Source organism: Trachemys scripta, chromosome 3, assembly GCF_013100865.1.
Source record: "Trachemys scripta elegans isolate TJP31775 chromosome 3, CAS_Tse_1.0, whole genome shotgun sequence".
Lineage (NCBI taxonomy): Eukaryota > Metazoa > Chordata > Testudines > Emydidae > Trachemys > Trachemys scripta.
In genome coordinates this window covers 6,600,455-6,616,628 of record NC_048300.1, presented here as the reverse complement: position 1 = coordinate 6,616,628, position 16,174 = coordinate 6,600,455, and the positions used below count along the sequence as shown (strand labels likewise).

The 16,174-nt window shown below is 41.3% G+C and overlaps 1 protein-coding gene across 1 annotated transcript in view; it reads left to right on the top strand.

The window, feature by feature from the left end:
• Window positions 1-16,174, top strand: part of CFAP61 (cilia and flagella associated protein 61) — a 182,367-nt gene that overhangs the window by 43,320 nt on the left and 122,873 nt on the right. The window contains exon 17 of the mRNA XM_034764040.1: window positions 3,664-3,798. Coding sequence (XP_034619931.1) covers window positions 3,664-3,798 — 135 coding nt within the window. The remainder of the gene's footprint in view (window positions 1-3,663; window positions 3,799-16,174) is intronic.

Genomic DNA, 16,174 nt, shown 5'->3' with positions numbered 1-16,174 from the left:
AGCAGGTGATTGGTATAGAGAAATTTCTTCAGAAATGTTGCAAACAACACTTTGTTCTCCTCTCAGATCACACAATCTCCATTGGTGTTGATGGGTGACACGTGGTGTCAGGGCTAGATTGTGGCTTTGCTACAAGCCCTGTGTTTGGGGCAACACGTTTAGTGTGTTCCCTCAGTGTGGGAATCATGCCTCAGAGAGGAATGATTTGCTCTCTACTTCCCTGCTTGCTTCAGTGGTAGAGGTAGTTTGGTTTTTGCCTATGCCATTACTTTCCCCTCTACTGACCAATGCATTGTTGGGACTGTAGCCAAAGCTTCACCCATTCCCTGCCCACTCCCAATGTACCTGCTCTAGGACAGATTAGCAATACCCCGTACCGCTGGCACACCTGGACACAATGTTCAAATAGCCAAATAGGAGCAGTTTTTCCTCTACCTTTTGCCCCTGCCTGGATGCATAGTTGAAGGAACAGTCCTGCTCATACTGTGTATTAACTGGGGAATACTCCATGATATTTTCATTGAATTGTTTAATATGCTGATATAACTTGTGTACCCTTATGTGACTTGCAGATCAGTTACGTGGCATATTTTAAAACGTTAAGATATAAAGCATTCATAGCTTCTTTGTCTTCACCTTGTAGTTATATTTTATGTTACTTTTTAACCAAACTTTTCTAATCAGTCATGTTCTCCCACCACATGTTTCTCAGACATTACCACTCAGTTGTATAGTGGATTTTGAGATGTACAGATGCTCACTTTTTATTTAGAGATTCAGGGTGGGACAGTGGGAAGAGGAGAAGGGGGAGGAAAGAGATCACTGACTACAACATGATGAGAATAGATTAAGGATAAAAAATTTAAAAGTACCTAAGTGTCTTAGGAGCCCTATTTTCAAAAATGACTTATACACTTAGAATATAAGAGTGGCAATACTGGGTCAGAGCAAAGGTCCATCTGGCCCAGTATCCTGTCTTCTGACAGTGGCCAATGCCAGGTGCCCAGAGGGAATGAACAGAACAGGTAATCATCAAATGATCCATCCCCTGTCGCCCATTCCTGGCCTCTGGCAAACGGAAGCTGGGGGACACCATCCCTGCACATCCTGGCTAATAGCCATTGATGGACCTATCCTCCATGAACCTATCTTGTTCTTTTTTGAGCCCTGTTATAGTCTTGGCCTTCACAACATCCTCTGGCAAGGAGTTCCAAAGACTGACTGACTGCTTTGTGTGAAAAAATACTTCCTTTTGTTTGTTTTAAACCTGCTGCCTATTAATTTCATTTGATGGCTCCTAGTTCTTGTGTTACGAGAAGGAGTAAATAACACTTCCTTATTTACTTTCTCCACACCAATCATGATTTTATAGATCTCTATCATATTTCCCCTTAGTCGTCTCTTTTCCAAGTTGAAAATCCCAGTCTTATTAATCTCTCCTCATATGGAAGCCGTTCCATACCCCTAATAATTTTTGTTGCCCTTTTCTGAACCTTTTCCAATTCCAATATATCTTTTTTGAGATGGGCGACCACATCTGCGCGCAGTATTCAAGATGTGGGTGTACCATGGATTTATATAGAGGCAATATGATATTTTCTGTTTTATTCTCTATCCCTTAATGATTCCCAACATTCTCTTTGCTTTTTTGACTGCCGCTGCACATTGAGTAGATGTTTTCAGAGAACTATCCACAATGACTCCAACATCTCTTTCTTGAGTGGTAACAGCTAATTTAGACCCCATCATTTTATATGTATAGCTGGGATTATGTTTTCCAATGTGCATCACTTTGCATTTATCAACATTGAATTTCATCTGCCATTTTGTTGCCCAATCACCCAGTTTTGAGAGATCCTTTTGTAGCTCTTCGCAGCCTGCTGGGACTTAACTATCTTGAGTAGTTTTGTATCATTTGCAAATTTTGCCACCTCACTGTTTACCCTTTTTCCAGATAATTTATGAATATAAATATGTTGATAAGATGTTGAATAGGACTGGGCCCCGTACACACCCCTGGGGGACACCACCATTTATCTTTCTCCATACCTCTCTCCACTTAGGAATCTAAGGGCTTGTCTACACTGCCCTGCAGTTTGGACCACAAGCAAGACTACGCTAATGTGAACTAGGAACTTTTTAGTTCACACCTGCAGCATCCACAAAGGGGAGTTACAGCGCAGCACTTTGATGCGTACTTCTATTCACATCTCAGTAGTCACAACTGCGGGACAGTGTAAACATAGCTTCGGTGTCACTGAAAGTCAGTGGGACCTTTGGCATCTCAGTCACTTTTGAAAATGGGACTTAGGCTCCTCAGTCACTTAGACACACTTGAAAATTTTACCCTAAATTCGCTTTTCTTTTCTAACACAGGGCCTTTCTAGACAGAAAGCTAGTGCACAGCAAATTAGAGTGTAACTCCGTAGCACACTAGCATGCTGCTCATGGCCGTGTAGACCCTTCTACTATGCACTCAGAGTTTCCTAGTTCACATTGACCTATTCCCATTTCAAAGCAGAGTAAATCAAAGCACACTAGGACACTTATAGTGCGCTGTAGCAAGTTCCACACTGCCAGTTAGTGCACAGCATGCTAGCGCACTGTCAACATACATCCCAGCTTGCCACGCACTAATTCTCTGTCTAGACAAGCCCATATAGGAATCTTGATAAGATAAATACACAAATTTTCAGAAGAATCTTTTTGCTTCTCCAGCATGTGTTCTTCTATACAGATTACCGCTCGGTGGAGTTTTAGTAATTGCCTCCTTGAGGAACTAATCTCGCTGAGTAACATTTGGCTAAATGTCATTCACAGAAATGAAGGTAAACAGGGATGGATGGAGAAGATGAGTTAAATCTCAGTAGTATTTTCTCCTCGGTCTATTTACAGGTTAAAACAATTTCGCTTTAACTCAGCAGTGCATTCTAATAAGTGGTAAAATATAATTTTGTTCAGCTTACATTGTAGTAACATTAATCATGATTAATTTTTTTGGTGTTGTGGCTATGATATAGACTTCAAAGGCACTTCAGTGTAATTTGCTTTCCGTTAATGTCCACTCTGTTTCTGATAATTCTCCTATTTTGTCCTTTCATGTGATGTGTAATTGGGCCAGTCATGCTGGAATAAAGCTGCTTCTAATGACCTGCCCTATCCAACTTAACATTTGGGGGTTTTGTTCAGTTCAAATTTTTTCCAGTTTATTAACATTTATCACTTGGATGAAATTGACATTTCAGTCAGTATAGATTTTCTATATAAATTCTTACACCATCGTTTGCCAAACAAGCAAAGGTTAACAGTAAGCAGATAATACAGCTTAATGAGGTCAAATCAAGCTGATTCATGATCACTGTGGAGAAAAATATCCTCCTGGGGAAAATACTTGTGCTGAAAAATCCCATAAACCAAACCACTTGTTTATCTGTCATTCCCACAGAGATAGTAATGTAATTACTCTCATAATTATCTTCATTAGTGTCAGGAATTATCTGCAATTCATTCCTCTGCTCTGAGTATGTTTGTTTGTTTACTGATTTTTCTCTCAGATTTAGCCAACAGAGTTAAGAATTTTGTATTTGCAAAGCCATACAACAGACATCTGTGATGCACTGTTCTGACATTCTCTGTGCTAAAATATAGATTGCTCTCTTTCAGTTTCAGAATCCCTATGCCCATTCCCTGACATCTGCCCTTCATTACATGGTTCCCGTGCGACCAAGACGACAGATTGTCTATCCTCTGGAAAAGCTTGGCATAAACGCTCCATCAAAGCAGGTCTCCAAGGATCAGGTGGGTAACAGAAGCAGCAGCAGGCAGGAGGCATAGTGCCAGCTAATGCAGGGTTTGGCAGATGGGATGACATTACTGTCTTAGTGTTGATAGGCTGCTTCTTAATTACATTGAACGTGGTGTTCATACCCTTACAGTCTAAGCTTTGCTTATGCCATACTGTATCTTTCTAAGCATATATTTCAAACTGACGATTATAAACCACAGCCACTGAGCTCTACAGTGTTTCCCTATTAGTAAATATTTTCAGGTTTGCGGTATTTCCTATGAAATTACTTTGAAACTTATAGATTTTAAATTATTTTAATTAAAACACAGATAGCTCTTTGTACTGATGATTTTATCCTTTATGTTGGTGCTCTGCTTTGAAGACCAAAAGTACGATACACTTCTGACAACTTGTGTAGAAATACTGTTTGATGTATTTTAAATCAATTTATTCTTCAGACCCACAGCCAGGCTTGTTTAATGCTTCAGAACCCCTTCAAAAACCACTGCAAAGTGTCAGGAATGATTTAACAGCAAAGTTGATCCCTCTAGTCAAAAGTATATATTTATAGAACTCTCATACAGCTTGGAGATGCTAAACTGGAAGCTTGTTAAAGTTAAATTTGTTACACTTTTGTGCATTAAAATATCCTGATTTTTTTTTTAAATGACTAAAATCTACAAAGATGTTTTCTCTGAAGTCACCAATGAAGTTAAAATGTCAGGGAAAAAACCACATCAGTGATGGATATTTTCTGTAAGTGGATGTAATTTACTTGGGGAAACATAATTAGAAGATTTTACATCTATTTAATGCTAGATTCCAATTCGGGAAGACAGGATCATGTATAATATCCTTTAGCACTGTCCCCTCCATATTTGGTAGATAGTTCATGGCACTGAAAACTCTTAATTAGGTAGCAGTTAACAAAGCAGAATCCCAGAACCTGTCTCAGCCAATTGGATTGTGTGTTGCTTTTTGAAACAATCTTCCCCTTCATATGCAAAACATTTCTCCTGCCTGCCTACCCTCTCCCTCATTGGCTGCCCATCCTTTTCCTTTAAACTGTTTCCTATGTGTCATCAAATTATATTCAAGTTGCCTTAATGGCAGAACCCATTACCATTTTTGCTGGAGCCACAAAACACGACCCTCACCTCTCATTTTTGAGAGTTTTGTGTTTATGGGGTTCATAAAACACTATGCAAAGATCCTTCCTGAGGATTTTGGATAGGATTAGTGAGAATTGCTTGAAGCCTCCCAAACTTAACTAATTCCTTTTATATGAAAAGCTGTGTGGACTTTTCAGGTCACCACTAGCCTTTGGCTGAAAGAGAAATGGAGCCCAACTGCTTCGCTAGGGTCTTCACATATGCACTAACATTCAAAAATGATTTTCAAAGGGCTATTTTCTATTTAAACTGGAAGTCTTGGTCTGTTGAGTCCCCAGCAACTTGAGGGTTACTCTAGTCCACTACCACAGCTCATAGCTTTTTGAAATTAACAAGACTGAACTACTGTGGCCTTTGGCTACAATGAATTGGGTCATTTTAATAACTTAAGAGGCAGCCTAGTGAGGTGGACTGATTGTAATACTGAAAATAGGAGGCAGGCTCTGCTTTCTGATCCTGCCTCTTTTACTGATTCCCTCTGTGACCTTCGTCAAGTCACTTGCCCTCCTTGTACTCAGACCTCTCAGGAAGGAAGAACTGTACCCATGAATAATCCTGTTCACCCTGTAGAATCCCACAGCCAAGTCAACAATGCACATTGTGATGAAGGGAACTGGAGGCTACAGCTAGAACTAATACAATCAACTGACATAGATGTGATTATTACATTTTTATAATATGGTAGCACTCAGAGGCCCCAGTCAGGCACAGTGCAAACAGAAAGATGGTCTCTGCAGTGAAGAGCTTAAAATCAGGACCAGACAAAAAGTGCAGAGAAGGAGGTGGTCAGGTTGAAAAATGTCATTTTGGTTCCACATTTTAAAAAGTCTGCATTGTGGGGGCCCGGGTAAGATAAGTGGGGTTAGTGAAAGAGATGAGCTAACAGGAGCCCAGAGTAAGAAAAAGGGAACGATTATATTGATGAGGGAGAAGAGAGGAAGCAAACAACCAATCAGCAAAGAATAAAAATGTCCAACGTCCAAACTTAAAGCAGAGTCTGATGATGATATCCTCCTACCCACATGGATGGGAAAAGGGGACTCAGTGGATCGTGGTGTCCTGGAGGGGTGGGGTGTCACTTCTAGATCTGAAGTAGCTGGAGGGTCCCAGTTTGGCTTCACCCACACTTCCGTGTTCTGGTTTTCTCAGCATCTATTGAATGAGGGAGTCTCTTCTGATTGTGAAAAGTATTTCTTCTTGACCAGTGCTGGTGATTTGTGCCTTGATGCATGAAGACTGAGAGTCCTTGTAATTTTCATCTTAACTTGTGTAACTGCAAATCTTTTCCCTATTAAATACAGCACAAAAGCTGTAGCGTTGGACAGTCATAATTCAGGAAATGTGACATTTTTCATTTGAATGTCCATTATGACCAACTACTGAGTTTCTCTATCTATTTTTGCTATGGAAACAATTTTACTAACATTCTTGTTTTGGTGCCCAGATCCTGTCCCTTAATGCCCATCTGTCTTCAGTCTACTGCCTCTGCAGCTTCAGACCTGCTTTCTGCCTCCCTGTTGTCTGCCCTCCTCTCACTCCAGCTGCTGGGACTGGCCTGTGTCTGTCTCCTGTAGTAAAAGCTTCAGGCTGAGCACTTTGGTAGTTCCCTCGTTAAGCACAACCTTTGATTTGCATGCACACACACGCCCCATGGACATTAATAGCTTAGTATCTTAGGGAACTTTGCACATTGGGAGCCCTGGGGCACTAGCGACTTGTGCATCCACTTTAACGTGTTCCAGCCGCCTTGTGAGCATGAAGAGATTCACTCCTAACTATTGTTCCACTTGGGATAATTCCGGCAGGGTCTCCAAGGACCCAGTTCACCCCTTTCATTCCTCCAGAGATCGGATCAGAGATGTAAACCAGAAGACCTTTGCCTCACTTAATTCGCAGTGCCTGGGATTGCCAGTCCAGACTGAACTCAGCCTGTTGGGAGAAGGCAGTTTCCCTGTGAGCCTGGACGGGTTCTGTCACATACAAATGAGCACTAGTCGTTATCTGATCTAGTTATGTACTAGTTTTTCTTTCTGCCCCCTCCATCAGATTTTTGTGCTCTCCTTCCATGGCTTGAAAAGAAACCTGTCCTCCTGCAGAATGTTCACAACTTGCTAAGCATTAGGGCAGTTCAGACTGTGCCACACTCAGCGAGAAAGAGCTGTTTTAGGGTGTCCAAGACACCATGGAGCTGTCTCCCCTCAATCCCTTCATATGGAGAGCCAGACTTGGTTGAGATGGTGACTCTTCAGATCCAGGAGATCTGTAATATGATTGCCTGTCTTTGGTGGACCATTACCCCTGTACATCCATATACCCTGTTCATCTTTCATATCTGTCTAGGTCAATATCACTTCTAGTATGGCCCTGGCCTCTGGATTCTCAGTATCTCTTTGCTTATGGTCAATGATTATGGCTCTGAGGAAAGACTGAATCCACGGTCTCAGTTCTTTGCTGCTTTGAGCTCTGTTGCCTGGCCCCTGTATCAAAGCAATCAAGGGGCTGCTTTAACTGATGCCATTGCCTCTGCATTGCCCCATCCCCTATGCTGGGTCCATCTCACCAGAGCCAGATGTTTTATACCCCAGGAGACTTGTGAATCTCCACTTGCTTATGGGGTAAATAATTTTGCTTCCAGATTCAATAAATCTTATAATATTGAACCTTAAAAGCATGACAGCACCTTGTGTGTAAAAATTGTTTTTCTTCGAGGGCTGTTGTGTGTGTTCTCACCTGTGGGATTGCACTTCCTGGTCGCGAGCACAAGGAACCATCTTTTGAAGCCAGGTCCATTGTGGAGCACGTGAGCACCCTCGCATGGCAACTTATGTCAGAAGCCCTAGGCTATATAAGGGAAAGCACCTCCCTATTCTTGGGTCTCACCTCCAAAACTCGGGGGATCATAGCAGTTCCGTTTGAAGGGCATGCCCTTTTAGTGATGAGGCTGACATGATGCTGGAAAAAATGAAGTCTTCTAGGACCACAGCTAGATCTCTTGGCCTTTCCCAGACTTCCACTTCTTCTCAGACGATCCTCCTCCTGTCCAGCCTCCAAATTCCAGAGGCAAGGGACAGAAGCGTCTCAAAGCTACTCCTCTCAAAAGAGGTTCCATTTCCCCCCAGAGCCAAATTATGGAAGGATGCCTCAGCAACAATATACGACTAAGAACACTGGTGTTCACAGACTAGACCACCGACTTTGCTTCTAAGTAGCAGACTGATAGACCACCTGAGAATCAAGTTATTGTCTCCAGTTACTTTTTCCCTCACCTTTCTCCATTCCCTCCCTTCAGTCCTTGGCTGTCCTTATTTTACACCAACTGGTGCATAATCACTTCTGATCCCTGTGTTTTAGAGACCATCCTCAGCAGATATTCCATCCAGTTCTGCACTGGGCCCCCCCTCATCTTCCCTCCCTCCCTAGGGACAGTTCCCATGAGAACAGAAGGTGGACTCTGCTATCAGAAAGGGTAATGGAAGGAATTCCTGCCCCTCCTCCCCCCATAATCCATCAAGGGAAGAGCTTTTATTCCTGGTATTTCCTCATCCACAAGAAGGTGGATGGTCTAAGAACCATTTTGAGCTTCAAGAACCTGAACAGGTATGTCCAGACATCAAAATTCAGGATGCTCTCCTTGGAAGAGATTATTCCCTCGCTTACCAAGGAGAGTGGTGTAGCTCTCTCTTTGAAGGATGTGTACTTCCATATGGCTATTAGGAAGAAACATTACAGTTTCCCTAGTTTCTAGGAAACAGACTCCCAATTAAGATTTTTCCTGAGATTTGGCCTGCCAGCAGCCTCATGGATTTTCACCAAATGCATAGATGGAAGTTTATCTCCACACCTAGGAGTACATGTATACCCGTATTTAGATGATTGACTGATAAAGGCCAAATAAAAACAGGACTTGAGAAGAATCATTGCCACTACTTGAACCCTGTTCCACTACCCAGGGCTGCAAATAAACACGAGAGTCATTGATGACTTCTCCTAGCAAAGGATTTTTTGAGTGGTGCAGTACTGGGCTTGGTACCAGTCAGAGCATTCCTTCTGGAGGAAAGCTTCACCACCATTCAGCAAGCCCAAGTCACATTAAGGGCCCAGAGAGAGCTGTCTGCTCATCTTTCTAAGGCTCATGGTCTTCATGAAATCGTCAGCCTACATGACCACTCACACTAGACTACTCACGAGACCTCTTCAATGGGTAGTGCAGCATCAGACCCCAAATGTAGACAACCTGCACAGAAGGCTGTCAATCCTGCCACAGTGTCCACCCAGGGATGCCTTTAAATCTCCTGTTCCCACAGCCATGATAACCATGATGCTTCTACTTTGGGTTATGAGGAATGCATTACCAAGCTCTGGAAGTGCATGGACTATGGAACTTCTGGGACTCAAGGTTCCATACCAACATCCCAAAACTCAGAGTGGTATGCTGACCTTCAAAGTATTCCTACCCTCATTTCATCATCATGTAATACAGGTGCAGACAGACAACAGCATGGACATGTATTACAGCAACAAGCAAGGAGGAGCATAGTCTGTACTCTTTTTTTGCATAGAGATAAAAAAAATAAACCTTGGCCATGGTGCATAAGGCTCCAGAGGTATCCTGTAGCTCAGCATCTGGCAAGAATGTGCAAGCAGATGCTCAGCAAGAAGATTCAGGACCAGCAAGAGTGGTTCCTGACAGCATCAAAAGATTCCCAGCTGTTCAAGAACAGAGGACATTCAAAGGTGGACCTGTTTTCCTCTCAGAACACCACCAAATGCACGAGAGCAGGTAGGGACAAGAAGTCTTTAGGAAGTGCCTTTCTGATGGATTGGAGCATATACCTGCTATATGCCTTCCTTCCCTTTCCTCTCATTCCCAGCATGCTTAGGAAAATCAAGAGGGACAGAGCAAATGTCATTCTGGCGACCCCAGTGTGACCAAGAACGCATTGGTATGTGAACTTGTGAGAACTCTCTGTAGAACTACCATGTCCACTGCCCCATCTCCAGACCTTCTGGACAAACATGTACTCCAACTGAACCCATATAGCAGCACTGAGGATAATCTGTTAACCGTAACAGACTGCCCCTGCTCTGAAAGAGTGTAAACCATATTACTCCAATCTAGAAAGGGTCTTCTATGAAATACTACAATCAGAAATGGAAAAGATTCTCCATTTGGGCCATAAGCAAAGGATTGATTCCATCACAAGCTGAGATTCCATCTCTCTTGGTCTAGCTTCTTTATTTGCAATCTCAAGGATGTTGCCTCTTTTTTGAAAATGCACTTGGCTGCATCAGCACAGTATCAAACATACTGTGAGAAAGACCTATCTTCTCCCACCCTGTGGTTGCCAGTTTCCTGAAAGGTCTTATCAGTGCTTACCGCCCTACATGGGAACTTCCCCCAAGACTTTAACTGTAGTCTTGACTAAGTTGATGGGGCATCCCTCCAAACTTCTTGGTATGGCATTCCTGGAACTCCTGTCACTAATGACTGCCTTTCTGATTGCTATAACATCAGCAAGGAGGAACAGTGATCTGCAAGTTCTTATGGCCAATCCACCTTACACAGCTGATCAAAATGACAAAGTGGTACTTAGACCTCAACTTATTTTTTTGCCCAAAGTGGTATCTAACCTTCATCCCAGCCAATACATTTCCCTTCTGGTTTTCTTTCCCAGACCCCATTCCCATGAGGGGAAGTACTTCTCCATATCTTAGACATAACGAGACTTATGCTTTTATTTGGGAAAGAGAAAGCTTATCTGAAAATCAAACAGGCTATTTGTAGCTCATGGGAAACGATACCTGCATCAACCTGTCTCTGATACCTATATCAGCTTATCATAGTGGATAAGAAAGTGTGTAGATCTGGTACAATGTAGCTTGGGATCCAGTACCTACAGGATTAAGATACTATTCAATTAGAGCCTCTGCTGCATGTGTGGCTTTTGTGTCTGGCACTTACCAGTAGTGGAGATTTGTAAAATATTAGTATGGAGTTCAGTGCACACTTGCACCAGGTACTACTCTTTTTGGATTTAGCACCATGCTCCCATGCCCAGTTTGGGAGAGCAGTGCTACAGTCCATATTTAGCCAAGAATTCTTCATGTAACAGTAACCTGATTAGCGCTGCTTGCTAATAACCCACAAGCGAGAATACACAGAGGCCCTCAAAGAGGAAAGGGAGGATACTTACTAGTAACTAGAAGAACAGGAGTACTTGTGGCACCTTAGAGACTAACAAATTTATTAGAGCATAAGCTTTCGTGGACTACAGCCCACTTCTTCGGATGCATATAGAATGGAACATATAATGAGGAGATATATAAACACACATACAGAGAGCATAAACAGGTGGGAGTTGTCTTACCAACTCTGAGAGGCCAATTAATTAAGAGAAAAAAAACTTTTGAAGTGATAATCAAGCTAGCCGAGTACAGACAGTGTGATAAGAAGTGTGAGAGTACTTACAAGGGGAGATAGAGTCAACGTTTGTAATGGCTCAGCCATTCCCAGTCCTTATTCAAACCGGAGTTGATTGTGTCTAGTTTGCATATCAATTCTAGCTCTGCAGTCTCTCTTTGGAGTCTGTTTTTGAAGTTTTTCTGTTGTAATATAGCCACCTGCAGGTCTGTCACTGAATGACCAGACAGGTTAAAGTGTTCTCCCACTGGTTTTTGAGTATTTTGATTCCTGATGTCAGATTTGTGTCCATTAATTCTTTTGCGTAGAGACTGTCCGGTTTGGCCAATGTACATGGCAGAGGGGCATTGCTGGCACATGATGGCATATATCACATTGGTAGATGTGCAGGTGAACGAGCCCCTGATGGTATGGCTGATGTGATTAGGTCCTATGATGATGTCACTTGAATAGATATGTGGACAGAGTTGGCATCGGGGTTTGTTACAAGGATAGGGTTAGTGGTTTTGTTCAGTGATGTGTGGTTGCTGGTGAGTATTTGCTTTAGGTTGGGGGGTTGTCTGTAAGCGAGGACAGGTCTGTCTCCCAAGATCTGTGAGAGTAAAGGATCATCTTTCAGGATAGGTTGTAGATCTCTGATGATGCGCTGGAGAGGTTTTAGTTGGGGGCTGAAGGTGACAGCTAGTGGTGTTCTGTTATTTTCTTTGTTGGGCCTGTCTTGTAGGAGGTGACTTCTGGGTACTCGTCTGGCTCTGTCAATCTGTTTTTTCACTTCAGCAGGTGGGTATTGTAGTTTTAAGAATGCTTGATAGAGATCTTGTAGGTGCTTGTCTCTATCCGAGGGATTGGAGCAAATGCGGTTATATCTTAGAGCTTGGCTGTAGACAATGGATCGTGTGGTGTGTCCTGGATGGAAGCTGGAGGCATGTAGGTAAGTGTAGCGGTCAGTAGGTTTCCGGTATAGGGTGGTATTGATGTGACCATCGCTTATTAGCACAGTAGTGTCCAGGAAATGAGGTTGATGGTGGGATGGAAATTATTGAAATCATGGTGAAATTCCTCAAGGGCTTCTTTTACTAGTAACTGTTGTTCTTTAATGTTCGCCTCTGTGTATTCAATCTCCCCACGCACTTTCCCCTCTGCCTCAGAGTCCTATGTGCCCTGGGACTCTGTGGTTCAGAAGAAGGAACTGAAGTGGTTGTGGGATGCACTCCCTTAGGTAGACTAGGACAGTGGTTCTCAACCAGGGGTACGCGTACCCCTGGGGATATGCAGAGGTTTTCCAAGGGGTACATCAACAACTCATCTAGATATTTGCCTACTTTTACAACAGGCTACATAAAAAACAGTAGCAAAGTGAGCACAAACTAAAATGTCATACAGACAATGACTTGTTTATACTGCTCTATATACTATACACTGAAATGTAAGTACAATATTATATTCCAATTCATTTATTTTATAATTGTATGGTAAAAATGAGAAAGTAAGCAATTTTTCAGTAATAATGTGCTGTGACAAGTTTGTAGGTTTTTTGTCTGATTTTGTAAACAAGTAGTTTTTAAGTGAGGTGAAACTTGGGGTCTGCAAGACAAATCAGACTCCTGAAATGGGTACAGGAGTCTGGAAAGGTTGCGAGCCACTGTAGCCACTCTGTTTTGACCAGCACCAGGAAGTACTGTCCTCAAAGTATTTCTGCCCCAGCTGGAAACAGGAAGTATAGGAATATCACGCAGAGTGCTTAGTCTCACAAAAATTCCAGCTCAGTTCTGCCAGACCCGGGAGGTTTGGATATGTGATGAAACTTAGGGATGCCCATTCAAACTGAAACTCCACAACGTTTCAGGGGCCCCATCTCTTCTCAAAATCATTGCAGGATATACATCTATCACACTACAGAGTTTCATGACAGTTAAAACTCCTTTCTGCTCACTAACAGATCACATCATTTCCAAAATTGTTCTAAATCAAAATGAAATGTCCAGTCCATGTATTCTGAATCAGTAACCTGAGTTGAACAATCAACTTTCATAAGAGGAAAAGACTCAAAATGTTAACTTTCACATTATTGAAACAGATTAGATAATATTGTACAGGAGTCCTGCCCACCTGTCAGTCATTTTATATGAAAAAAATTAAAAGAATCAGAATAAAAAATAAATCTATTGTCATAACTTGTTTGTAAAGTGCTTATAATTAATGGGAGAGTAGAAAACTATAGATAATTAAATAATTTTATAATCTTATCTTCATAAATAAACAATTTATACATTTTTGTTTACTTTCTCACCATCTGGGAGCATTCTATTATCCATCTGCTCCATGGAATTATCAATATAAGAAAAGAGTAGTTGATATAATTTATGAGAATAACTGACCCACAATGAAAAATAAAAATATCACGTCTGTTGAATTATTTTTTGTTTCTGTCCTTTCATTATTGTTCTGTTGGATTTTATTTTTTTATTGCATGGTTTTATTGCGCACTTCAGGATTGTTGTTTCTGCAACAGCTCACAAAAAGAAGGCAGAGCAATTATTAAAGTATTACGGAATCCCACACAGCTGTGTGTGGATTGATAAAGGGCATCTTTGTATTACTCAGATCATTCTGTACTGCTCTAGATACTCTACGGTAAAGCTACAGAAAATGTTAAAATCAAATGGGATATGATGGAGTGAAGTCATTAAAACATAGGAGTCCATATCCTCAGGTGATGTAAATCAGCATAGTTCCATTGACTTCATTGGAGCTATGCCATTTTACACCAGCTGAGGATCTGGCTTTGGACTGAATTGCTTAATTTGGATACAGGAATTCTTCTACAATACTGTAAAAAGCAACAGAGGATCCTGTGGCACCTTTCAGACTAACGGAAGTATTGCAGCATAAGCTTTCGTGGGTGAATGCCCACTTCATCAGACATCTGATGTACTGGTTTGAGATCTATAAAATGGCTTTTTTTGAACAAGAAAAATTATTAATAATGGAATCTTATTCCTTATCCCTTTTCTTTCAAATTCTTTTCATTCAGAAAGAAGACACACATATTGTATGGGAGTCAATTTATCCTCCAATAAAATGTAGACATTTCTGGATTTGAGGTTGTCAGCTGTTGTATAGCACTGCTCTGTGCTATACAAGTTTAGTACAGGAAGAGAAGGCAAATCTGCCTAGGGTATTTGGCATGTTATCTAAACACCATATATCATATTCAACTGCAAAAAATCTTAAACATTTTCAAACTGATGACTGAAACATTTCTATGCCACTTCCCTCCCAGGTAGCATGTGCAGAAGTTGATTCCCCAAACAAGTATTTGGACTAGAAAGCTGTGGCTGCAAGTTAATTATTAAATGACTCTTGCAAAGCAAACCATTAACCTTATATATTGCTCCAATGCTCTTATTATTAAACTGGCTAATTGCAATATGCCTGAAGTTCTTTATTAATATCCCAGTCAACTTGGGACCAACTATACCTGGCCACAGGTCCCCTCACCACCACTTTACCTGTGGAAAAAATCAGGTGAGGATCTTTAATGTACTGAATAATGGCTGGACAAGGCCAGCATAGACATGATCCCTCATCCCAGGGATGTTGCACTGGAAGGGCTCTTTGTTGGTGTAATCAAGTGGGAATATTCACAGCCTGCAGCTGACATCTTTTATCCCCCTCAGTAATAAAGATTGTCAAGGGAACTAAATTAGTAACATCAGTTAGAATAAAGGGGTGGTCTATAACCTGTGGTCTGTTGGGACACTTCCCACTTTCCAGTGCACTTTCCCTTAGGTCAAAGAATATTTTGATTTTCAGGAATCAGCAGTGGAAAGAGGATCCAATTTGTGTGCATCCCATCAAAGATTTAGTTCTGTGTGGCATGCTGAAGTGACAAACTGTGGAGCATTTCATGTGGATGGAATGTTGAGTGATTTTAGCAACAAGTCTCTAACAATCTCTACTAAGCCTAAGACAGGCTGCAGATGGTAAATTTTGATAGCATGTGACTTAGTCAAATCTGAACAGATTTTCATAGGTACAGAAAAAGGCACCTTCCTGACCCTAGTGCTATCTCCCTGCCATACTTCAAGAACTGCTGTAAACAATGTAAGTATTAGAGGTGGACAATGTTGGACAATGTTTTTAATAGAAAGGGTTTGGCAACCTTTATAGAGTCACTGCCCTCTGTCATAGTTATAGTACTGCAGTGTATTGTTTTTAACATTGAAAAATACTTGTTGCCCTACACGTGGTAAAGAGATGATTCCCTGATCTAAATATAAAGGTTAATATATATTTACATTAAAGTTAAAATGACATGAGAACAATTCTGTATCTTACAGCATATATACGGGATCACATTGAAATTGCAAATAAAGGCTCAGGGTGCATGGTTTTCATTTAACCAAAAGAGAGGTATTAATTTTTAAGCGATAACTCTTGCTTAAGATGCTGTTGTGCACGAGTAATAAATTTTTAATGATTTTCTTGTACATGCATGGATTAAAATCCATTATTTATTGTACCTTCACTTGTCTAGTAAAGGTGCTGCTTTTATAGCACCGGCAATCATGCAAACACATTTATTTTGAACTGATGGCTGATAATAAATTTCCTTACTGTAAATGTCAGTGCGTTTTGTGTGTTGCTGCCATTACATCTTGTTTGGAAGGCTGAATATTACACAATTATGGGAGGCACCAGATGGCATCATTAACAGGAATGCTCTGAATGTTTACCACTTATGTGCATGTGTGAAATTAAAAGTAAGATGACCTATCCTTACTTTGAAAG